Here is a 25,099-nt window from a genome sequence, read left to right on the forward strand (position 1 = left end):
AAGTGTTTCTCCTCTGCTGGGAGGGGGGCAGAGACAGGAGGGGACAAGGCTGCTGGGAAATGTTGCAAATGTTCAATAGTGTTACTAAAGCAAATAAAATCTAATTTTTTATAGAGGCTGCTTAAAATCGTTATCATTATCTTTTCTTTTTGTGTGGCACATACTTAGGACTCATGTGACTTAGTTCTATGTTGTAAACTGAGATTGAAGTCAGTGTTGCGGACGGTGCTTGCATGGCAGAAACCAGGCGTGCACTGTTGGGAAATGGGGCTCACTAACTGAACAAATTTGTGCAATGTTTCATGTCACTAACAACAAACTGACAGAGAGGAACAAGTGTCCATTTATCTCTGTTTACATTTGGTTAAGTGGTAGTCGGATGAGTTGTCCTAAAAATCTGCTCAGTTGTGCGAACTTTGTCCATCTGTTTGTGGGACAGCGGTTGCCTAACAGACTGAAGAGCAGTCACAGATTCAAGGTTGTGATAACATGAACTGCAAGAGGGGTAAACCACGTAGAGTTTATTGTCAGTCCCATATTATATTGGCAACTTAAGTAAGGAATATTTTATTATTTATAGGGTCACACACCAATCTTTGTACTTTTAAAGCTACACATTAGGGTCGTCCCAAATATCATTTTGGGGATTTGGTGCTTTAGTGAGAATTACTTGTGAATACTCGAAGCTTTTCCGTAGTGATGCAACCCAAGCTATCATACTTTCCTCAAACTTAAGGTCATTATTTATGGACTTTGTTATTATTGTAATAATGAGTCTAGCGCGAGAGAAGGAAGGACAAAAATCAGATTTCAAGGTTTTTCCTTTTTTAAGAAGAAGAATGGCTACAAAAAGTGCAATAATCTCATCAAATAAATTACAACCAAACCACATTTAAAAAAATTGCTCATAAACAAATGAATTGATTAGTAGACTTTAGATTACAGTAGACTTTAGATAGTAGACTATTTCTTATGTAATTGACTGTTTCCTTTTTACAACTGAAAATGCATTTTTGTTATTACAGAGAGAATAAAGTACTAATTAAAGGAACCATTGGGTATGAGTATCGAATTCAAGGTACCATATTGGTATTGGATCAGATGCCAGCGGCACCCAACCCTACTATTAATATAATTTAACACTTTCCGGTCATTGTACATAGTTGATTTAATCCAATGTACTGACCTAGTTTGAGTATAATATTGTAATAGTAATGCTAGAAGGATGCATGATAAATACTGGCAAATCTTCACAGTTAAAAGTTTAACTGGAAAAAAACAAAAAAAGGAGTTATGTGGGAAGCAACAATAGCAGTGATTTGGTCTGAGCGGTGGCTGAATGTAACCCGCAGAGCTGCTGGTATGAGTCACTAGAAATGTGGAGATTCCAGTCATGAATTACTAACAAGACAAATGTGAGGCAGCGGCAGCAAAATGCACTTTCACCTGTTCTTTAAACAGTTCGCTCTGAACAACTAACAAGAGTGTGAGGAAAACATTACATTAAACACTCCCACGGTTTGTTTTTTCCCCGATTAACAGAAAACCCCCCTGAAATATTTAAAAAACAGTGATATTGTGGCTGCAAATGACGCTTGTTTTTTTTTTTTTATTAGTTTAATTGCTGTTTATTTTCTTGAATAATTGCGAAATTGTCTATAAAATATCAAAACATAGTAAAAAAATACATGTAACCTGAAATTCCTTTTTTATTTTCCAACCATAAGTCCTAAACCCAAAGATATTCAGTTTAGCGTCTCACAGGATTAAAAAAGCTTGCACATTTCTGAAGCTAAAATCAGAGAATTTTTAAATAACATGATTGTTGAGTGCCAAAAGTTTTATTTGTTCATTTTTTTTGTTTAAGTATTTTGTCTCCATGAGGGTCCAGTTTGCTTTGTCTGGGATTTTATTGGGTTAATTGGTTTTGGTACTGATTTTATCTCAACAAATTTGGGATCAATCTTTCAAAAGTACATTAAAGAGTGCCCAATATAACCTTCTTTCACATGAAAAACATCTCTTAAAAAACTGTTTCAAAAGCCTTTTTACTTTATGCTGTATATATAATATACTTTAATTCTATTTTATACTTCAAACAGCTGTATACAAGTTTACATTTGAACTCATTATGATAGCATCATAACTGATAAACATCCAATAATCATTTTTACTGAGTAGTTTACTGAGAAGCTTGAACGCATCACGATGTACCTCAGTGCAACCTTTGTTAGCAGTTAGTTCCAGCCACTGGCTGCTAGCAGCTAACATGAATTAGCTCTGCTGCATATTTAGACATGGATTTCTTGTTCACAATGTAGCATTATGAGGGAAAAATTGGGTCCGTTCGCTGGTGCAAATTTCTGACCTGATGACTTCCCAAAGAAGATCCCTGTTCGTCCCAAACACCTCTCTATTGTCCCCAGGGTGCAGTTAGTCTCGAGTCTTGCTTTTCACTCAGGGCAAAATTGACGTGACACAATGGGGAAACATCGGCTACTGCTATCCTTTAATGTTATCTTATTTGAAGACAGTGGCAGTCAACAAAGCAAATATAGGCTGATAAATTGGTGCATCCCTGCTTAAAATGGTAGAAATATCACCTTAGCCTTAAACTGCTTTTGGGAAACAGTCTACATGTCAGCTAAGGGAGTGCACAATAATAATTTCATGTTCCTGGAGAGACTGAGAAGTGCGAAGCAAAGCAAAAATTTTTTTTTTTTTTTTTTTTTTTTTTAAAGGGAAAGAGGATGTGATCCTAAATGGTGAGATAATGAGAATTGAAACCCAGATCCTCAAAGGATGTCCTCAGTAAAAACTATAATGCAAGAAACAACTTGCAAGAAGCAACACACCCTTTATGTCAGCGTACTATTCAGACAAGTCAAAACTAGTAGAGCTTTATCATTTATCTTAGAGCTCATTATCTGCAAACAAGGACTTCAAATGAATTTGACTTTGTATTGATTGGTAAGTTATTTTACATCACAGAGTTATATTAGTACACCTTAACTTTTTGCTGAAAGGAAACTTGAGCTATTGGGAAAACACCAGCCATCTGATTCCTATCTTCAGCCCTTCGTCAGTTTATTTTTAACCTGAGAAATATTGTAATTTAATACAATGTTTAAAATTAAAGATGCAGTGTCAACTGGCACCAGAAATTTTAAGATAGAGCAGTAAATATTCTGCTGGAATGATTGGGGGCAAAACAACGTGGGAATATTCAAATAAAACTGACAGATTTCAGCCCCTAAGAGAGGTCATCAGATATATTATATTGGAAATATCCTCCTAAGGGAAGTTTGTGCTGTCAGTGCAATCTTTGAATTAGGGTTGATGGAGAGTTGAAGTCAAAGCTTGTGGGAGGTTATCAGACTACATGACTCATTTAGCGCTGAAAAGGGAAAGCGATGGGAGTTACCCTTCCTACAGCAGGGCACGAGAAAACGATTAGCAGGACTGACTTTTTTTTTCACACTGAAGAACGTTTTTCGAGTGAAGTGACAGAAAGTTCTCAGTAGCAATCATGTTGACTATTTTGGTTTTGCGGTGAGGTGCTCTACTAAGACTGTTGGCAAGTTTTTTCATCTCTGATTTTTCCACTGTGGTTTTATTCTCTTTCTTTTCACTGGTAAGCGTGGGTACAGCTTCAGAGGTATGCATTGCCATTAATGTACGATACAATGGGTTGTATTTCCAAATTAAAAGACTCTTTAGATTGGCAGCAATAATTAACAGTTATGAAAGAGACTAAAAAATGGTAATAAGCCAAGTTTTCAAACCTATTAAAACCTTTTAACAAACTGCCACACTGCACCAGCAGAGGCGGGACCAAGCTATTGTTTTGAATGTCTCAAGTACATCACAAGTCTTTACACTCAAGTCCAAAGTCAAGACAGGCAAGTCCCAAATCAAGTCCCAAGTCCTAAACTTTAAATTTTGAACACATGCAATGCCAATATTAAATTTACAGAAATGCTTTCTAATGTTTGCATTTATTTGTTAAATCAAGTTTGTAAGCTGCTAAGCTAACATTGGCTTAAGGATGCAACTTTAATGACAAATGAAGTTTTAAGATGTTGTTTCTGTAATTTCTGTGTTTTGCAGATATGAATTGTTTTGTCTTTTTGCATAGTTTTTGTTTAATTTGAAATTGTTTTAGGATTTTTTTTCCCAACTGGTGCTCAGTAAGGTAATATTGGTTCTTCGTGGTTCTCTTTTGCACCTCTATTGGATGCAGTAAGATTGAGATAATAAGATCTAACAGCTAATATGTTGGTGTTAATATCTGCCTCGACTTACTGTTCTTTGTGCATCTTAAAATAACGGACAAAGTTGGAAATCGTGTTTTACTTAATCTGTAATTTTGGACTCACTGGTTTTGAATACAGCAATTTGATTTGATATGAAATATTCTTTTGAACCAGTGTGTCATTTTTGTATCTGAATGAAATTATCTTTGGTTTTTTTGTATTTTTTTGGCACCCGGTAAAATTAACCTTAGATCTTCATGGTGCACTCCTTCAACTTAACTGGATGCAGTGAGATTGGTTCAAACAAAGCAGATCCAGGAACCTACGAGTCGACTTGCTGGTTAATAAATCTAATTAAAGTTTTTTCAGGAAATGAATTGATTTGTGGCACATTTTTTAAACAACATACTTTTCAATCTTCTAGCTTTGGGGAATGTATCATAGAATTTCATGTCAAAAAGCTCAAGTGCAGGTGAAGTCATGATGAGTCATTGGCCTTTTTCATTATGTCAAGTTTAAGATGATCAAATTTGTGACTCAAGTTTGACTTGAGTGCCCACCTCTGGTTTACAGTAAACAGAGGAGAGTCATTCTAATACTTGTGCCGAGCTTATCCGAGAGCTCAGTCATCAATAAAACCCACAAAGTATCAAAGTCTAACACACGTAGCGTGGCTACCTTTACTTTCAGTTCTATGTTGTCTTTGTGGAAAATGTGGTCAGTTAATTTATGGAGTGCCTGTCTGCCGTCCAAATGCCTTAATGTTGCCTCAGATGTACATTAACAGAGTGCTCTAACAAAAAAACGTGCACAGCTTTCATTCTTAAAACACAAGCAGAAATAAAAAAACCTGATACCAGGAGACACTTAAAGAATGCAGATCAACACCAAACAACCCACACAAAATGCAGTTAGTAAGTTAGTAATTTGTAGTTTATTCATAAATTAAAGGCATTGATGTTGTTTTTCAAATATGATTTCAAAGCCGTGCCACTGATACGCATATATACATGTCTGATGGCGAATGAGAAACCAGGCAACAATATTACTATATATGAATAGCTTAAAATTGTTATATTTACTGGATATAGCAGGTGCCTCTATTATAAAAGGAAGTGTGTCTCCTTTGTGGTTAAAATGACAATATTGTAAACTGTAAACATGCAGCACTTAAAAGTGTATTCTTCGAAGCTTAAGCAGCCCTCATATTTCTAGCAAAGTGACAAGGTAGGAGCTGATCTGATACCGAGCGTTTCATTTATCTTCATTGGCAGCATTAGTACTTAAAAGTATGAAATTGCAAAAACAAACAGACAAACTTGTGTTTATACGCAAAATTATGCAGAATTTACTGACTTACCTCGGAGAAAGCGACACAGAGGCACCAGACAGACTGAGGAAGGATGGGAGAGAGTACACAACGCTGCAGAGCTAACCAGAGGAAACCTCACCTCTGACCCTCGCGTGCAGAGTGCAGTCTCAATCACACAGCTCAGCCAATGACTCAGCAGCTCTGTTCCTCCTCCATGAGGACGAAAGCACAAACAACTCAGACAAAGAGGAGGAAGAGTGTGTTTGAAATGCAGCTCTTGACTGTCTCGTCACCTTCCTCTGCATTTCAACACTCAGTTAAAGGGACAGCACAAATTTTTTTCATTTTAAGTTAAATGAGTCACTTATCCACAGTCAATGTCAATGTCAGTCAGCATTTCCCAGTTTGGAGAAGCAGGTGGGAGTGCTGAGCTAAAGCAGGGAAACGTATTATAACTATTTCAAAAAGTCCCACCTAAAAATATCAATATAGATTTAAGTGTACTCTACAGTGGTGTGCGGGATAACCTGTGGGTCGTGTGTTTCAGCGTTTTGAGTAAGTTGTTATTATTTACAGAAACATTGTGCAATAATCCTATTTACACCTTCTCCTCCCCTCTCTCCATCTCTTATTGACACACAACAAGCATCAGCACTGCTGTGCTCAGGCTGTCTGATTAAGCTTTTGATCAGAAGATCAGTTAAAGGGATAGTTTTTTTGATATTTTTGGAGTGGGGTAGTATGAGATACAGAACTTATGTATTGTCTGTATTACATGCAGTAGCTTGCAGTTGGTGTGCTCCTGGTTTGCAGAACAGCTCAAGGCAGCAGTAGATCAGCAGCTCCTGTGTTCTGTGAGGTTAAATTACTGTTTTTTTGTCAGAGGAGTCTGGTGGCTTTGAGAGCATAAATTGCTACAAAGTAGATTTACAATTTGTCCTTGATTCTGCCACATCTTTGGACTTGAAGATTGAGTTGATTAAAATCACCAGCTGCTATGAAAGTTCGATCTGGTTGCTGGCGCATGTTGCTGCTGATGGCATCATACAATTCCTGCAGTGCAGTTTTTGAACTTGCATTGGAGTCTTATGTCAGCTCTGTCAGCTCTGAGCAAGGTCCGCCCATCCAGTGCAATAGCATGCTCTGGGATGTTGGGGGTTAACCACAACTCTGTGAAGCTTCATGCAGAGCAGTCTCTGATTTCCCGTTGCTGAGTGAGCTTCAGTCACATCTCATCCACTTTATTCTCCTGCATTAGGACATTAGCCAGAAGAAGGCTTGGTAGAGGAACAGCTCTCGGTCCAGGTCGGTCAGCCTCACCCTGATGCCGGCTCTATCCCATCTCTTTGCTGGCGCTTCAGGTTCATTTCTTCCCTCTGGTCTGACTGGCCGCTGGGTGTATGTCGTTGGTGGGGATCCTCTCGCAGTCTGCTGCATTCAGCCCAAATCCCACACAACCTTTCCTGAAGTTGATCAGTGCTTCTCTATCATAGAAAAGTTGATCTTTAGCAGGAGGGGCCAAAGTAGCAGGGATTTAAGGAGCTAGTGGCTGCTGCATCTACGTGTGCCGTCGTTGTCGTAATTGATAGAACGGCTGAAGTTCCCTGTCTGAAGTCGAGGTAAAGTGCTGAAAATATTCTAAATATTGCATATGCTTAAAGGAATATAGATTTTTTAGGTGGCTTAAATACATTTTGTCACTACCCTCGTCCACTTGTACTTCTCATATGCCATTTCAACCACTAACTAGAATTTAAGCATCAAAGATTTCAACAACATCCACTGAGTTATGTGAAAATGGGGCTTGTAGTTTTAGAAAATCATAGAAATACATCTTAGAAATACATCTTTTCTAAAAAAAAAAAAATAAAGTTATAAATCAGCAATTTAATATGATATTGTCAACATTTGATAACAGTGTTGACAATCTCATAATTTTAAGAACCTAAGACACCCAAAGACCAGCATGGAGCATTAAACATAACAGGGACAAGTTTTGGTTCCCATCTTTTAAGGTGACCCAGTTAATCATTTTTTCCAAAGAACAACGTAAAACCAGAGTGTGGTCTTGCAGAGGTGTGAAGCCACCCCTGGGCTTCCCCACTGGATGAAGAAATCCCCAGAAGACATAAGCATTCATTCAACTAGTTAATCCCCATCAACCACAATCCCCTAGTAAATGTCACTTTTTCAAAAACAGATGCACCGCAGAAAACGTGAACTGCATGCACAGCCACAATGTGGCAGTCAGAGCACAACCACCAACTCGGTTCTTTTTTGATGATGTATAGCAAAAGGGTTTCAGCCATCTTTTACCTTCGTGTCCCACAGTCCATCAGAACTTTTTTGTGGTCAAAATTTGACTTTAGGGATGTTGTGAATGTGCTTACAACAGAAGACATTTTCATTGTGTTTTATTACTATGATACAGAGTTCAGTCTGTTATTTTTTTAAATGATTATCTCTTTTGACTCTGTGATGGTTGCATTTGAGATCTTTTTGACGAGATTCTTTGTATGAAAAAAAAAAATCTCCCGTAGACTAAAAAAAACTGCAGCGGTTAAGAATACTTTGATTTTAATGCACATGCCGGTGACTCAGTACAAATTTCCTGTTGACTGCTGCACACTTTTCAATTGATGGACAGTTTGTGGATGTGAGTCACTAAGAAAAACAGCAGCGCGTGAGGAAATGGCTGGGAGAAGATAGACAGCCAATGGGTTTTGCAAATGTGGAAGGGTTACAAAATGCACTAAACAAAATGACCAAATGATGTCTATAATATGATTTTTGTTAAGAAACACTAAATATTAAGATAACATATATATATATATATATATATATATATATATAGCACTCTGAATATAGTGAAAAATTAATAAATCACATTCTATCTGTAAGCGTGATTTTGTTAATACGCACCGTGCTGTTCAGTCAGACACGCCTTGTCAACACTGAGGATTGTCTAATGGCCTGGGCCAGTACAAAGTTACTTGGACCAGTAATATAATCGGCCAGTTGCAGGTTCAGTCCAGTCCTCGGATAAGTGAGCAAGCAAACTTACTGTACTGATATACTCCATGAGACTTCCCTCTGTTCTGCCTGTGTCTGTCACCCTAATCAGGCTTTTTTACTTCATATCTGAAATGACGGTGAATCCTAAAACAACAGTTGAAATGCAAAACGACATTCATTTCGTCTTGGGTTGAAAATGATGACTTGTATTATGTGAGTAGAGTAGCTCCCTTAAAGAGGAGTGGCCTGTTGTGCTCAATTTCAAGTTGACACTTGTATTTAAGGTGTATGCTAGATCATGTTTCATGTTCCGAAAACACTGTATTTTTCTCATTACTCTCGCTGCTGCAACACCTGAAAGAGTGCAGTCTGCTCAGATTGGTCAGCGTTTCCAGGCCTCCGTCTGTCTACGTCTCTACACTGTCATAGCAGCTGTGCGGTGACTGTAACAGAGAGCAGCAGCACTGTCTGCCATGAAAAATCACCAGTCATGTTTAAGCAGAAAAAAATGTAAACACTTGCAGTAGCGTGCCAGCAGCAGATGACCATATGAAGAAATTTGCCCACTATGACATTAAACAGTAGCCAGAGTAAAAAACAAACAAAACCTCTGTGAAAAACAGAGTATTCACAATGTCCATAAGCTATAGGTTTTTGCACACAGTGATTACTTTCACATATGTTTACCTCATTAATTAAACCTTTGGCCACGTTAAAAATGAAAATACTTCATTGCAACACCATATGTTAACAGCTCAGTGTGTAGGGAGTGTGTGGTAGAGAGAAAAAGAGCGACGGTGATCGTGGTGCTCATAGCAGAGAAAAATTAATGGTAAAGTTGTCAAGTGGTAGTAAATATAGAGTGAAGGTTTTAGTTTGTCCATTAACAAAACTGCAGCTCCTCGTGACCCAAGTAAAGTAGATATATAAAATCTATACAAGCGCATTTACCTTGCAAGTCTCTTTAATTCAATTAAATTTAAATAACTTTGTTAATCCCACTAGGGGCAATTAGTTAGGAGCAGAATACAACCAGGCAAATTTACCAGCAGCCAAGGAACTGGTTTAAGAGTAAAGCGTAACAAGTTTTTATCAGTTAACTCAAGAACTAGGTACACTTTAATATCTGGTGTTTTATTGCAATACTGTTATCACGATATAGTGACATTATTGCATATTTTCTTCATTTCGTGCAGCTCTACTGCAAAGTTACGTTTTTCCTCCTTTCCATTTCACCCCTGGAAAAACACTTAAATTCTCTTAAATTGAGTTTGTGCTTAAGAAAAAGAAGGAAAAAGATGCTAAAGCAGCTCTGGCGCTTAGACTTGTTTGTCTCTAAAAAACCCAGCTTTGTTGACAAAGCACTAAAGTATTGATCTTTAACTTGTCAGAGTGCAGATGTGGAGCAGGCAGTCCTGAAGCGACGTCACAGTCAGTAACAGTGATGTCAGGGAGTTTGATCAAACAGCACAGAGTACTGTAATGATCCCACCTCTGAGAAACAGACAGACAACTCACCAGCCCGATTCTAGTAGTCCTCCTGTAAAGGCGACAGCCTCCTCAGGTCACGTGAAAATCCTCTGAAAACATCTTCTTTTTAAAAAAAAAAAAAAAAAGAAAAAGAAAACTTAAATCTTAGCTGAGACGTATCTTCTCCAGCTTTGACTTCCTCTTTTGTGGAGACTTGAGTACATGTTGCAATTTCCTTTCAGGGATCTGTTGAAAGGCAGCTTGTGTCCTAATCTGTTGAGCAATAACTGGGAGGAGAAGAGCCTGGATCCTGCTGATTCACACACATCTCATACAGCACTTTTTTCAGAGGAGAGAAGTTCATTAATGTGACATTAATACGGTTTGCTCTGTGGCTCACACTGTGCTGTCAGATTAATCCTGTCTGACACTAATTAATCCCAGTTAGATGAGCACAGCTTTCCCCAAGTTTATGATTTATGCTGCCATGTCAGCGGAGGCTCCGGTTAAAACGCTGCCATGTTGAGACCTCTTGTGGCCACACAGGGAAGCAATTTAACATCAAAATACCTGCAAACAAACTGATCAGCCTTTCCTGTGACAAAAACAAACCCCATCGATAACATGCAAAATCAATACCAATGAAAGTTATTGCTGCTTTTACCATGAAACCAATTTTATTGATAATGATTCCTGCTGTATGCTTTGAAACCCGAGTAAAACGGCTCAAAAACATGAGCAATTTGACGAGAAATGAGTTACAAGAACATTTACCTGGAAAATTGCCCTAAAAAAAACAATAGAATAAAGTAAAAAAACAAACAGAAACAAGAAAATGACATCATTTTTTTTCTGTGACAAATGTTAAATAGATAATTTATAGAATTATAAATATAGTTTTCTAGACATTTTCTCTAATTTTCTGATAATAATTATTACCCACCCCCCCAATTCAGATCATTTTCAGATCATTTTCTTACCTTAAAGTTTTTGCAGTTGCGGGACATATTTTGCCAAGTTGTTCTGTATGTTTTTACCCCATATATTTGAAAGAAATCAAACCAGTTTAGCTAGTAATGCGTCTGACTGCAGCACAAGAAAACTAATGTCGATATACGTGTTAAACAGTTGAATCTATGCTCAAGTTTCTGTTTTATAACAATCTTTATTGTGCCTTATTCATGTTCTGATTTTATTTAATCGCTTTTTGCTGTGGTGTAAGCTATAAATTTTCTATTTTCTGTGAGTAAGTATGTGTTTGTGTGCAGGGTGCAGGGTGCAGGGTGCAGGGTGGATCAGACTCGGGGGAGCCTCTCCTGTTCTGAGACAGGTAAGGTGAAGTCGAAAAGCTGAAATTACATGTTGGTGTTAATGTGACTGATCTGCCTTTTGTTCAGTTTCCACACAACCTTGAAAATAATTTAATTTAAAGCTACAGATGGTAACTTTTATTTAAAAAAATGTTGAAACTGTAACTGGGGTTTCAAACACATTAATTTATTTGTGGCGGCCCGCCACGATGTTAGCATTTAGGCCACATAATGATTTTTACGCCCCGTTTGCCAGCGATGGCCGAGGCCAGAGGCATTATGTTTTCAGGTGGTCCGTTTGTGTTCGTCCCACTCTTGTAAACAAAAGGAAATTTCTTCAAATTTGGCGCAAACGTTCTCTTGGACTCAACAATGAACTGATTGGATTTTGGTGGTCAAAGGTCAAGGTCGCTATGACCAGGGCTTAATTTAGGCCGGATCATGTTCCAGCACCGTGCTGGATCCAGAACCTTTTTCATTGGATCTGACACCTCCTGTGTCACTATGAAAATATGTAAATATATTTTGATCTAATATTTAATGTTACCTGTCTTGTTAGCCTTTGTTTCTCACTGAAGTCACACAAAAATCCCAAAAGAGAGAGAGAGATGCAGGGCACAAAGATTGGGAATTTTGAGCTCCTCATGTGAGCTGGTGTGAATGAAACTGGGGTTTGAATTAAGGTAAACAAGCAGGGGAAAGGAGGCCAAGGGCTCTGCGGATGTTTTTTGGGCTGTTTTGGACAAATAAGCATGAGAGTGGGAAGAAATTGTTATTGTCGGTCTCTGCTGCGTCTGTGTTGATTTTTGACGCTCTGGAGTGTTGGTGCGGAGCTGTCCGCAGTACTGAAACAGGATGGAGGTACAGACGGACAGAGACAGACGGACTAAGCCTGCGTGACCTTCATGGTTCTACATATAAAATTCAACCCTAATTCCTAATTTCCCTCCATTGTAGAAACCTGGCTGAAGGTCCAAAACAGAGTTACGAGAGAAAGTATGTGCTACAAACTGTGAGCAGCTGTTTCTGTGCGTCTCATCCTGCTGAGTTTGAGTGAACAATATACTCTGGTTAATGAATTTATAGCTATAAATATTGCTCTGTTTGTGAAGACAGTGTTGTTTCGGTGTGTGTAGTTGTAACAGCGAGCACCCATGCAGTCCAGTATGTTATAATTATATTTTCTGATGCGTTCGGTTTCCACAAACATTTGAAAACAGTCAAGCCAAAATGAATCACAGCTCATCAGCTTAATTTACCATTAAATACTTAATAAAGCAGTAATTCCATTTATTAATAAATGCTACATTTAATCAAACAAACATACCAACAGTATTTTCTCACACCACGCTTTTAATACATTCAGCTTTGTCATGTAAATGTGCAGACATTTGCAAATGATTCAACCATTTTTCTGCTGTATAAGATGCTTCCCTGAGAGCGTTTATTGCATCTTGAAAAATATTCTATATACTGTTAATGTATAAACTGTATCCTCTTGGTACCCACTTTCTTGAGTACACTTGTAAAATCCAATGCAACAGCTCAACCATAAACTCTACCGTATATAAAGATAATGTTCAGTTTTGGTCGACACTGTCAAAGAGGTATTCATTTAACTATATGTTTGCTGTAGTTTGCAGTGTCATTGAATTGGACTAAGTTAAATTGACTTTTCTTACACGCACACTTGAGTTGCAAATCATAAGCACTTCCTTTAATCAGTCATTGGTAAAAATGATTAGCCAATAAATCGTTACTTGAAAAAAAAACGTTGCTTATTTGAAAGAATACTAAATGCATCGTTTTCTCACTCAAAGGTGGAGTGTTTGAATGACACAACAAACACTGAATCATTTTCACATTGAATTGTATAGTATGTTGTATTTATGTATGTGCAAATGTTGCTTTTGCAAAAGCCTTCACTGAGTTTGATCAGATATTAGAAATTTTGTGTGGCTGTTGAGTTTTACATTTAGAAAGAATATTTCTGCCTCACAGACACAGAACAGATGCGTCAAAGAAAACTCCTGCAATAGCTGCAACTACATAGATAAACTTGCAACATTAACAGGTACAATATCATTGAAGACCTCTTTTGTAATTCTTAGTGGAGGATAAAGAAATGACAGACGGTGAGTGACAGTGTGCCACTGGAGCTGAATGTAGCAGCTGATTTAAAAACAGCGAATCCCTGTAGAAGGAGTGCTGGTGTCATTGTACGATACCACACGCACACGACGCATAAAAAACTGATTTGATGTAACAGCAAACACAATAATAATGAAGGTCTTCGTTTTTGGAGGGAGTGAGTTAAAAGGTGCTGTTCTGCCGAGCCAGAAAGTAATCCATCTTCTTTTTCCTTTTGGGTTTGAAGAGGACGTAGAGGAAGATAGAAACCACAATCAAGAAGCAGGACGCGGCCACCACAGCTACGACCAGCCAAGTAAATGTGGAGTCTGAAGAGAGAGAAGAGAAACCGTAAGTCAACGTTTTGACATAAAGGCTTTTGGTGGTTTTTATCAGCGTTATTAAAACAGCCAGACAAACACAACACAAGACGTCAGATAACAAAACAGGCCGTAAACAATATCAAGATGTAATATTCTGGTCAGCTGGGTGTCGTTTGAGTTTTTTGCGGTGCTGGTGCCGGTGGTCTTGTACTCAAGCCCACCGGTTTATATCGGTATTATAGATTTAACTTGATCAGTGTCTGATAAAGTAGCCAATGTGATTTAAGGAAGATTTACATCTTTGAGTGCAGTAACACTTTATAGTGTTACAGTAGGGCTCTCTAATTTACACACACACACACACACACACACACACACACACACACAGCTCACCTTCTAGTTGAAGCTGTGTGACCACTTCCTGCCTCCCTCCTTGGTTCTGAGCAACACACTTCAACTCTGTCTTCATGTCTTCTTCTGTCATCTCCACAATCACTAACCTCAGCTCAATTTGGCAGCCTTCAGACACTCTGGTTACCCTGGAAACAGTGAGACGGACATGACCATATGTTTACATACTGTGACCGAGGTGGGTCACGTGGCAATTAGCGAGGCAAGATTTTTGTGCTTTAGTACTCCAGTGTTAGCAGCTGATGTTAATTCTCATAGTTTTTGGTATTTGTATATTATTTTGTGTTTTTCAGCATGCATCTTAATATTATTTCTTTTCTTTTTCTTTTACTTTTCAAATTTAATTTTAGTTTTCAAGTTAATCTAAAGTCAAGTATGTATCTTTCTCTGCCACCTGGGGAAATAAAAATAAATAATAGTCTGAAGAGAGAGAAGAGAAAATATATAAAAATATCTTATTTCCTTTTTGTAGCAGGGGTGGGAATCACCAGCGGCCCCATGATGGCATATTGTCACATACTTAGGTCACAATACAATATTATTGCAGTTGTAGTTGATTTGCAATATGCTGAGCAGAGTGATAACATATATTGCTGTCTAAAATGTAATAAAACGTAAGTTTTATCACGTTTATTCAACTGCAAAGTAAGGAGAAACTTTGCCATTATCTGTTTTTGTCTAATAAGATAAAGTTTTTTTTTATCTTTTTCATCTTTTATCTTTTTTTTTTTTTGCGGAAACGTGTTTGTGGTGAACTGAGAAAACAATTGATTTTACTATTCTAATAAGCTACCAGGAATTTTATTTGGAATATTAATTTTTTATATTTTATTATTTTAAAAATCAATACTTCTCATCTGTGTATCAATAGAATATTTCCAAATCTATTGTGCTACTTTTCTGTATCGACTTTTTCCTTCACCCCCATTTGTAGCCACAGGGCTCATTTTGGGGGAAACATACTACTTTATGCTTTAAGGTTAAGTTATTCCTCCACTTTGCTTTTCCTATCCGGCACTGACATGTTTTGAGCTCGGTCTTACTACAGGGAGGAAAAATCTCCCAAGAACAAATTGGCAGGTACCTCCTTCCCCCTTGCAGAGCGCGTCCATTAAGGTACGATGACTCCACTGATTGGTCATTGACCAGCCATGTGACCACGGTGGAATCTGCTATTTGACATTCAGCGTGCGCCCTGCACGACAGCTCCAGTCCTGAACCTAAATGAAGTCACAGAATAAAGATAAATAATCAGTCTATTCGTTAAAGCATTTCGCATTTTAGGATCCAGTTGGATATAATTAGGACTAATCGTTTTTGTCACTCACCATGCAGACTTTCAAAAACGGTTCCATTCAGCGGCGAGACAATCACAGGCGGCTGAATTATTGGAGCTGTAACAAGAAAAAAAATGCATTTAATCAGTAGCATGGATTTTATTGTCATGACAGGCTGTTTTTATTATACAAAGTAAAAGATTAACTAAGAAAAACTCACAGCTGATAGTGCTGTCGCTGCTGCTGGTCAGTGGTGGGTCAGAGGTCGAGGAGAGTTCAGGCACAGTGATGGTGGTGGTTTCAGGGTCCACTCCTTCACACATACACACACATTTAGACGTGATACACATCCAAACTGACAACTCTTTATGACAGCAACAGTGACTTATTTCATACAGTAATAATAACAATAATAATAATAATGATAAGTCATAATTTAAGCCAGGCAATAGTTGGGTTTTTTTTGCATCTTGTGGGAGCTGTTTGTCGTGTCGTGCCATGTCGTGTTGTGTCGAATTGTTTTGTGTCGTGTCGTGTCGTGTCGTGTCGTGTCGTGTCATGTCGTGGTGTGTATCCCTGTGGCTGAGTCAAGTGAGTGGTGAGTGTGTTGCACCTGTTAGTCCAGCAGAGGGCAGGGCAGGCTAATGATTTATGGTTTAATTGTGAGATGGCAAACTAATGACATCTCTGATTGATTAATGTATATATAACAGTGACTTTTAGCTGATATGTTGTTTTAATTTTTAATATTTATAGTACTGTCTAAATGTGTGGATTTTTTTAAATTAACATTTCTTTTATTTTTTATTGAATATATAAAAATCCTTTTTTTTTTTGGTATTTTTATTATAAAAAAGACCTCTGCAGAGGTATTGAGTTGCAGTGATTTAACAATAAATTATTCGATTGGAAGGTGATTGATTGCAGACCATGTTGATGATTGATTCATTATTCCAGTCATTTTTCAAGCAGAAATGTCCAACATTTGCTGAAAAAATAATTACAATAAGTGCGTTGTCACGTCACCCACCGTCCACGCTGAGCTCGATGATTCTGCTGACTTTGTACGACTGGTTGTTGATGAGCGCTCTGAACTGGCAGGTGTAGACGCCTGCATGGGCTCGCCTCACAGCGGGGATCAGGAGTTTACCTTCGTACTGGCTGAAGGAGCCCGCTCTGCCTGGCTGAGAGGGAGTGGGGCTCAGGTCCTGTTAGAAACAACACACTGCGTCACCGACAGGAAAGGAGCGAGGCTCGAACTCGAAGGTTTAGGGTTTGATCCAGCTGCAGCCTTGACATTAGACATCTACCAGCAGTTAGTAAAAATAACGTCTTCTTCGACAAAAGCATACTGTAACTCATCTCCCTTTGAAATATGGTGGCAACTTACAGACATAGCAAGATCTGTCTATAGACAATAGGTTTTACTTCACTCTAAATACTTTTCAGTTTGGGCGTCCTGCTGAGATTACATGAGTTGTAGTGTATTTCTGCCTAAATCAGTTCAAAATATAACATGAATAAAATTGGCTTGCCTTTGCAAGTGTAAGTGCTGCAAAAAAGTCTTAAATCTTTATATATATATATATATATATATATATATATATATATATATATATATATATATTAGGGCTGGGCAACGATTAAAGGTTTTAATCGCGATTAATCGCAAAAGTTCCCTGCAATTAATCGTGATTAATCTCATTGTTATATGCAAAGTCCAATAATAAATTCAAAAGTAGTGTATAGTAGTGTATTTATTTTAAATGTACTGCCACTTTTATCATCATATATATATATATATATATATATATATATATATATATTATATATATATTATATATTATATATATATATATATATATATATATATATATATAAAACCTCAAAAGATAAAACAATCTTTTTTAAGAGTATCCTGGCCAGAGTAGGCAGCAATATAAGTTGTAAATGGAGAACAAAAAGAAAGAAAAGTTAAAAAAAAATACCTTGACATATGCTATAGGCAAACCATAAGAAAAACAAGAAAACAAGGGCAACTAAAAATAAATAGTGATAAAATTATGATTTGTAAAAGTCTCTTTTTTAAAAAATAAGTGAAAAAACTTCGATAATTATCTAAAAATATGTTTCAGTATTTAGGGGGAAAAAGCAGAATACATGTAGAACTTAATTTAGAATGAATTTGATTTTGGAAAATTATTTAAACAGATTTGTTTTGAAACTGGTTCAAAAAAGTAAACAGTAAAAGAGAAAAATGGAGTTCTTGTGACTGAATCACACTGATGTCCACTTGCCCTTTTGTTGAAATCACAAAAATAAATGATTCATAAAAATATATAGTCTATAATGTTATATGATTTTTTAAATAAAGAGCAGAAAACTAAAACGTTTAAACTTCTGACCTATCAATGATTGAACTCTCAGTGCTGATCAGCCGAAAGTATTCAAAGGTTTTTCCGCTCACCTTGTGCCACTGTGCCGTCAGTCTGTCCGTCCTGTTGAAGCCATTCAGAGACGGACACGAGAAGCTCAGGTTCTCGCCCACTAAGGCTCGCACTCTGTAGGTGATGTTCTTCATGTCAACAGAACCGGATTCGTACACTTGTAGCCTGATACTCCCAGTCACGCAGTAGGTTTCATTTCTGGAGAAAAAATATTAAATTGCAAGTAGTAGCAAGAAAGTGTATTGAGTAAAAAAATTGTTGGACTACAAGATTTGAATCCTGAAAACTCTGCCGATTTCAGAGATGCTCTTTTGTACCTTAACAGTTATGGAGGAAAGCAAGTATAACCTTTATGAAATTGAGAGAGGTTAAAAAAGGAGTATTTAATGCTATATTGCGATACAGTAAAGTAGCTAATGTCATGTGATTAAGTTAAATATGCTACTGTTATGATAAAGTTGCAAGTTGCAAGTTAAATAAAGTAAATTTATAATGAAATTTCAAAAACTATTGTTATAATTAAATAAATCAAAGTGGGACCCATGGTGCTTTTTTTTTTTTTTTTGTCCTGAAGGACCTGGCTCGTCTCAGGCCAGAAGTGTTGATGTTTTTCTGGTCAACAGTTAGATGTGAGCAGCATTAGCAGACAGTTAAATATCACGGTGCCTTTAATCTTTACTTTGAGTGATTCTGTCTGGTGCTCTATGCTCGCAAAATGTGACTAAATAGTTGCGATTGGAGCTCTGCAGATTCAAACACGCCTCACCTGCTCACATTGCCACCACTCATTAAAATAGACTGTTACAGCAGCACCACTAAACTTGATGGTTAATTCTCTGTAAGTTGTACACAAATTAACAGCTCTCCAGTTCACATATTAATAATTTGCAAGTCACAGTGGTGCTCCATGGTTGCAGAATGTGACATAATAGTCTCAGTCTGGAGCTCTGCAAAAGCCCTGCTTTGTGTGTGTGTGTGTATCTGTGTGTGTAAAAACGCAATGCAAGAGGCCCTAAAAAAACAATGTGAGAGATACATTTGATATATCGTCCACCCTTCATTGAGGGTATTTTCATAAGTCTGAACATTAAAGGAATTCAGTTTTCACATTTCCCACCATGTAATCATCAGCATTTTGAAAAAACTGCTTTTTTAAAAAAAAATTATTGAGATAAAGCGAGAGGCCTAAATGCATTAACACTAATGTTTTGAAGTACACTATTTTAAAAGGCCAAACAAGAAACAAAAGCGTTATGAGTCACATCAAACTGCTTTTACACCTCCACTTTGATTGATATTTACATATTTTAGTGACTTTTTCTCAAAATGCTGCTGGTTCTGTGGAGCTGGAGTTTCAGATTGGATGTCTACAGTGCTTCTCAGTTATTGCTTTCAGTAGGTTTTGGCCTTTATAGAGAATAATATTGTTATGGTTTCCAAAAAGATTCAAATCTATTCTTAGGAAAACCTCCAGTTGTAAAACCAGATTGTTTTGTGCCTTTACTGGTTTTTAGACTGAAGTTTTTTCTTCAAGTCCCTATTTCCAAATGAAGTTTATTAGAGCATAAACAAAATGGCAGTACAGGTGAGGCATAACTAAACAAGAGTTTGTTTTGTTGTGTGTTTTTTAGTCTTAATGCGTACCTGTAGGTGCAGATATATTCCCCTGAGTCTGAAGCCTGAGCTGGGAGGAACCACAGCTCTTTATTATGCTGCTGAACACGCCCCTCGCTGTTATAGGCCACACCCTCTGTTCCGTTCTTAGTGATGACATAATTCACTGTTGGGAGGGCGATTTTGTGTACTCGCAGCACGCTCTCGAACTTCGGGAAGGAGAAGATTATGGCCTCCCCCTCCACTCGCCAAATCCCCAACTCTTCAGTCACCAGCAAGCAGCCGTCTGCAGGAGAAACAACTCAGAAACTTGAGAAACTTAACCCTTTGACGCATGTGGCAACTTTTCTTGCGCTGTTTTCCAATGATTTTAACAAGTATTTAAACCCTTGAACCCCAAGCAAATTGGGGCAATTCCTTTCTAAAACATGAGGAAAAAAATCAGTGAGCAACTTTAGAAATTTTCCACAAATTGCAAAAAATTATTACATTTTTTAAAAGATTGATAATTTCCAAGAAAAAAGCAAGGGAAAAACTATTAGATTTTCAATATTACATATTTAAAATTATTTTTACAAGAAACGATAATTAGTAGTATTAGTAATATTATAAAAATTGATTATAATTTATAATTACTTACTTATTTTTACTAACTTTGAGATCTTTTTTTTTTTTGTCCTTTTTGCTAATTGCACTTTTGGGTCTTTTCTTCTTTTGTTGCTCATTGTCTTTTTCCCATGCTCAGGTTTTGAAGGGTTTATTTTTATAGTAAAAGCAACATTTGGTTTTGCTACGAGGCCAATTTCTGTCTATCCTTTAAATACCAAAAATCGTCTGAAAGTGTCCTGAGGAAAGGCCTCTCTTAACCTCCACTTCACCCTTTTTCCCGTATGTACAGTCATAATAGAGAGCATGCTCACCTTGGACAGACAGAGGTTTTAGTTGAAATCCTCCATAAACATATTCGATGATAACCACAGCAAACATCAAAACCAAGCGGACCATGATGACAACCTGCAGGGACACAAAAGTCTTTAATAATCGATCCGCTGACAAATTCTAAGCAGTGTTCATCCACACTGACGGGTTTGTTCAGTTGCTTTTAGTCAAAAGTATCAGGTTTAATACTTTTAAAAACTGTAGTTTAGGAGAAGAACAATCCAGAGAATTAACTCACAGGAAGAAAAGCAAAATGCAAAAATATTAAAGCGCTTTAAGACTAAATGAAGTAAACCAGAATAACAGCAAAGCGAGAGTCATTCCTGGTTTTCCTGATGTTGTTTCTGCAAGCAGCTTTAACTTTTAATGACATCAGGCCTGAATTAAAACTCTTTTGTAGATTGTAAAACTGGTGACATCACAGGAGTCGTCATCAAACGTTGGCACTCCTGCTCATCCCGCCCCCACGCTCAGCAGCCAAATTTAGTCACGGGGGTTTGCCACCAGCAGCGTATGACATGAGTCACCTCAAGGCCACTAATACCAAAGGTCAGCAAAATTACTCACTCACAATAACTATAGGATGAAATACATATTTTACCTAATTTATATTTGAAATACATCGTTTAAACAAACTCGTAACAGATTCAGAAAAGTAATAGGTAACTTGACAGATGGAAATAGTTTATGTAGAGAAATAATTATTAATTTTTGATGTTATAGCAGGTTTAACCCCTATAATTTGATTTTTGGTGGCAGGGCTTTGCTTTACATAAAGATCATGGCATTAAATGTGATAGAATACAATATATTCTGTTTATTAGGTATTGATGATCTGATCTAATCTAATCTAATCAAACCATTAAAGAGCAGAGTGTAAGATTTAGGAGGATTTAGGGGATTTTACAGGTGAGGAATGTGGATTACAAACAGCTAAAACATGAGGTTTTAGCTGTTTTCAGTCTTCATTAGGGGTCGACAGATTATCGGCCTGGCTGATTATCGGGGCCGATATTTCGCATTTTGCCGAGTATCTGTATCAGTGTTTTATTTTCATTATCGCCGATAAAATAAAATAATGAAAATGTGTGAATATGACACTTAATCAGCACCAGGGAGGGCAGTCTGCAATATGTGCAAGTTTCAGCAAAGGAGAAACTTTTACTTTGTAAAACCTCAGGGAGCTGTTTTCATTCATTCATTTTTCATTTAAATTTTCACTTAACTTAATAAAAAGTTGCTGGGAACTTGCTGCATATGATGCTGAAAGTTTCAGTTTGCAAAACCAATATCAGTTGACCCTTTGTGTTCATTGTTCAGGAGAAGATTTTGGTCAGAGATCTATTCCACTCCAAAACAAACACAACTGGTAAAAATACTGAATAAAGTATTTGTAGTAAAAATTCACATTAGAAATCGGTGTTTTTCCAATACTTTTGGCATGTCGGAGATTGGCTGCTAATCCAGCACCAGCTAATGTGTGCTCACTTTTTTTTTTTTCTGAACATCCAGATGTTTATGAGGTTTTACACCAGGAGGTTTCCTCCTCTCCAAAACAAACGTACCCGGTGTTTTAAACCGGTGAAACACTGAATAAAGCAGTTTAAACTTTACAAAATGAGTGTTATTTGACACAGCCTGCCATAGGGGCCGCTAACTATGGTGGTGGACAAGAAAATGCAAACTGTCCAGTCTAGAGCCAGTGTTTGGTTTGTCCATTCTGGGCTACTGTAGAAACATGGCGGTGCAGCATGACGAGCTCTGTAGACCACACTACGTATGCAGATATAAACGGCTCATTCTAAGAAAAAAAGATTCTTATTTTCAGGTGATTATACACGAAAGAAAACACACTCTGTATTGTATATTCCATTTATGCCAATATTTCCCCCTAAATCTTACACACTGGACCTTTAAGATCTACTGTACCATATTTTCTTTAATATATCCTACTGATTTATTTGGTGTATTTGAAACATAAAATAGTTTAATATCATTCAAATGTAATAGTCTCCAGGTTTGTCAATTGCACTAATCATACAAAGAAATGTCAATATGTCAATGTCAATGATGTCAGTTTGCATAGTAGTAAATATCAACGTTATTATTTATGACATATTATGTACTCTATCACATCTAAATTTATTATGTTTAATATTGTTTTTGGTCATAAATAATAATAAATAATGATTTTCTCCTCCACATTATTCGGTCAGTTTTAGTTGGGCTTTTTCAGACAGGAAGATAAACTCTCGGGTTCGTGCAAAAAGAATTGCCGCAGAGTTAAATAATCATTTCCATAGAAACAAGCTGATTTTCACTTCTGCTTCTGTCTCCTCGCCTGCCACTGCAGGGAGCAGTTGACAGCAGGCAACACTTTCACACACATACATACAGGCACTAGTCATCAACCTTTTCCCCGAAAAAAAATTTTAAAAAAATCTGTGCATCATTGTGTCATCAAAAGGCAATCCCATTCATAAAAACCTATAGAGTCACTGTTGTAAATCAGTGCTTGTGAGTCTGTATTAAGTGTGACACTGTCTGAGATTAAATGGCAGCATGCAGATAATGTTGTTTAAAGCAAATAATGATCAAACTCCTGACAGTCATTTATTACCATCACTGCCAATTTCATAATACATTTTATTACCATATGGAGGAATTTAACTTCTGTTTAATAACAGAGAGATAATAAAACAGCTTCAGTCTGTGTCATTGCAGCAATTTTGCTGTCTTTGCATGTACTGTGAACAATATATTTTTGTTTTATAATTTTGTTAGGGTAAAAAATGAATATGTGTTCACACACAATCTATGAATATATACATATGTTATTAATTATAGATGGATTATATGGATTTATCCACTGATTAGAAGGCATGGAAACACTTAAATATTTTTTATATTATGCAGCTTTTTTATTTTTATTATATATATGTGTTTGTGCGTGTTTGTATAATGTAGAAATACTACAAATACTACAGTGCATTAAAAGCACAGACATACAAAACTTTAAATTTGTATTATATTTTGAATATCACATACACAGTGTTGTCATAGTACTGGAATTTTTGACAGAATTTTGGATACCACTGTAATTGACATTAAGGGGAATACAGTTTAAAATTTTTATTGAAAGGTAAATAAAACAAGGCCATAACACGACAATGATGTCTTTTCTTTCTCTTGTTTAGTAACAGAGAAGAGCAGAGTGACTGTGGTAAACATTAACAATAAGAAAGCGAGAAATGGCAGCTTGTGTCTCTGTATCGATACCAGTGCTGTCAAAAATATAGATTTATCGATTAATATTTAACCTGAATGTTTGAAACCATTCAGTACGAATTATTTGCTATCTTTTTGCTGTTCTCTGCTACTAACCAAGAAATAGAAAGACATCATTGTCATGTTTTAGCATTGTAATATTTATCTTTTATTATAAAAATTTTAACTCGCATCCTTTAATGTCAATATTTCTCTGTGGTATTGAAAAATTTATCAGATATTAATATTTTAAAAGGTATTGAATCAAAGTTAAAGTTTCCAGAGCTGTGACAAAATTTGTCAATACTGTGGAAAATTAGTATTGAAACCTATTATTATCAATATTTATCAATAAGTCAATATTATTGGCAGCACTAAAACGCATATATTTAATACATGTGCATCCAAACACACACACACACACACACAGGATTTAAATATATACAAACACACTTGCATAGAATTACACACACACACACACACACACACACACACACACAGCAGTAGAGTGTACTCACGGCGTCCAGGTGAGCGTGGCGTCCCCGGCAGTGTGTCGGCGGTGACGGGCAGATGTGGTGACAGCGGGGACTGAAGCCGTATGTGGTCGGTCTCCTGACAGCTCAGGGGGAAACCTGCACTCTCTTTTCAAGGTTCCCACCCCTCTGAGATGGAAATTTCTCAGGTTTCCCAATGTAACGCAGTGTACTGTACAGCTCACCACTCACATCTGCTGACTCCTCAGCATACACACACACACACAGACAGTATATACTACTATACTACTATACTACTATACTACTATACTATACACACTTTCTCACATACTGTGCATCGTTGGAGACGAGCTGCAGTTTATTCCTGCAGCTTCATCCTGAAAAAAAAGGCCGTTGTCTATTTTTTTAAGTGTTTAAGACTTCTCTGTCTGTTCCTCTTGCGTCAGTGGTGGACATTTGTTTGTTTTAGCACACACACACACACACACACACACACACACACACACACAGTATCCACACATGAGAGGAAGATGATTAGTAAAGAGTTGAATTCCCACATTATTAAAGAATATTGTCTCATCACTAGAGCCTCTAGCCATGGAGATTTATTTTGCCCGTTTTGTTTGGTTGCCATCACTTTGCAGTGACGGTATATAGACATACTGATCTAATCATCAAACTATCAGGAAGAAAGTAAGTAATCATATTTTTCAGAGTTTTTAACTATACCTTAGTCAGTGATACTCAACTTCCAGCCCGTGGGTCAAATATTCGAATATTCTGCTGACTCTATTTATTTTATTTTATTTTATTTTATTTATTGTGTTTTGTTTT

The 25,099-nt window shown here is 36.9% G+C and overlaps 2 protein-coding genes and 1 long non-coding RNA gene across 9 annotated transcripts in view; 1 reads left to right on the forward strand and 2 right to left on the reverse strand.

Moving 5' to 3' along the window:
- Window positions 1-10,276, reverse strand: part of zmp:0000000936 (interleukin-1 receptor type 1) — a 29,547-nt gene extending 19,271 nt beyond the window's left edge. Inside the window, exon 1 of one of the 2 annotated variants that reach the window (XM_042494586.1) lies at window positions 10,102-10,276. The gene's annotated coding sequence lies outside the window, so the exon portion shown is untranslated. Of the gene's footprint in view, window positions 1-5,616; window positions 5,808-10,101 lie in introns of those variants that run through there. The other variant, XM_042494584.1, reaches the window with a different exon arrangement.
- LOC121949006 overlaps window positions 1-25,099 on the forward strand; it is a 64,629-nt gene that overhangs the window by 29,516 nt on the left and 10,014 nt on the right. For 4 of the 5 annotated variants that reach the window (XR_006106204.1, XR_006106205.1, XR_006106203.1 and 1 more), the window contains 2 exons: window positions 11,322-11,383; window positions 13,741-13,844. This is a non-coding gene — a long non-coding RNA (uncharacterized LOC121949006). Of the gene's footprint in view, window positions 1-2,204; window positions 2,971-11,321; window positions 11,384-13,740; window positions 13,845-25,099 lie in introns of those variants that run through there. The other variant, XR_006106206.1, reaches the window with a different exon arrangement.
- Window positions 12,614-24,463, reverse strand: LOC121949003 (interleukin-1 receptor type 2). 2 transcript variants are annotated; one of them, XM_042494589.1, is made up of 10 exons: window positions 24,290-24,463; window positions 20,486-20,579; window positions 19,596-19,851; window positions 17,972-18,149; window positions 16,535-16,712; window positions 15,725-15,817; window positions 15,556-15,621; window positions 15,312-15,447; window positions 14,210-14,355; window positions 12,614-13,822 (listed from the first exon to the last, which is right to left on the reverse strand). In XM_042494589.1, the coding sequence occupies exons 2-10, from the start codon at window positions 20,568-20,570 to the stop codon at window positions 13,677-13,679; spliced, it is 1,284 nt and encodes a 427-aa protein (XP_042350523.1). In that variant the 5' UTR covers window positions 20,571-20,579; window positions 24,290-24,463; the 3' UTR covers window positions 12,614-13,676. The 2 variants fall into 2 exon arrangements, with proteins under 2 accessions (XP_042350523.1, XP_042350524.1); XM_042494590.1 differs by lacking the exon at window positions 24,290-24,463 and adding an exon at window positions 20,743-20,846.

This window comes from Plectropomus leopardus, chromosome 10 (assembly GCF_008729295.1).
Source record: "Plectropomus leopardus isolate mb chromosome 10, YSFRI_Pleo_2.0, whole genome shotgun sequence".
Lineage (NCBI taxonomy): Eukaryota > Metazoa > Chordata > Actinopteri > Perciformes > Serranidae > Plectropomus > Plectropomus leopardus.

Excerpts from the sequence above, each read along its gene's own strand:
- LOC121949003 (XM_042494589.1), bottom strand. The coding sequence starts at position 20,570 with ATGGTCCGCTTGGTTTTGATGTTTGCTGTGGTTATCATCGAATATGTT. Across the intron at positions 18,150-19,595 it reads GAATATATCTGCACCTACAG|AAATGAAACCTACTGCGTGA; the intron begins GTACGCATTAAG and ends TTTTTTCTCCAG. Across the intron at positions 15,622-15,724 it reads CAGCGACAGCACTATCAGCT|CTCCAATAATTCAGCCGCCT; the intron begins GTGAGTTTTTCT and ends TTCTTGTTACAG.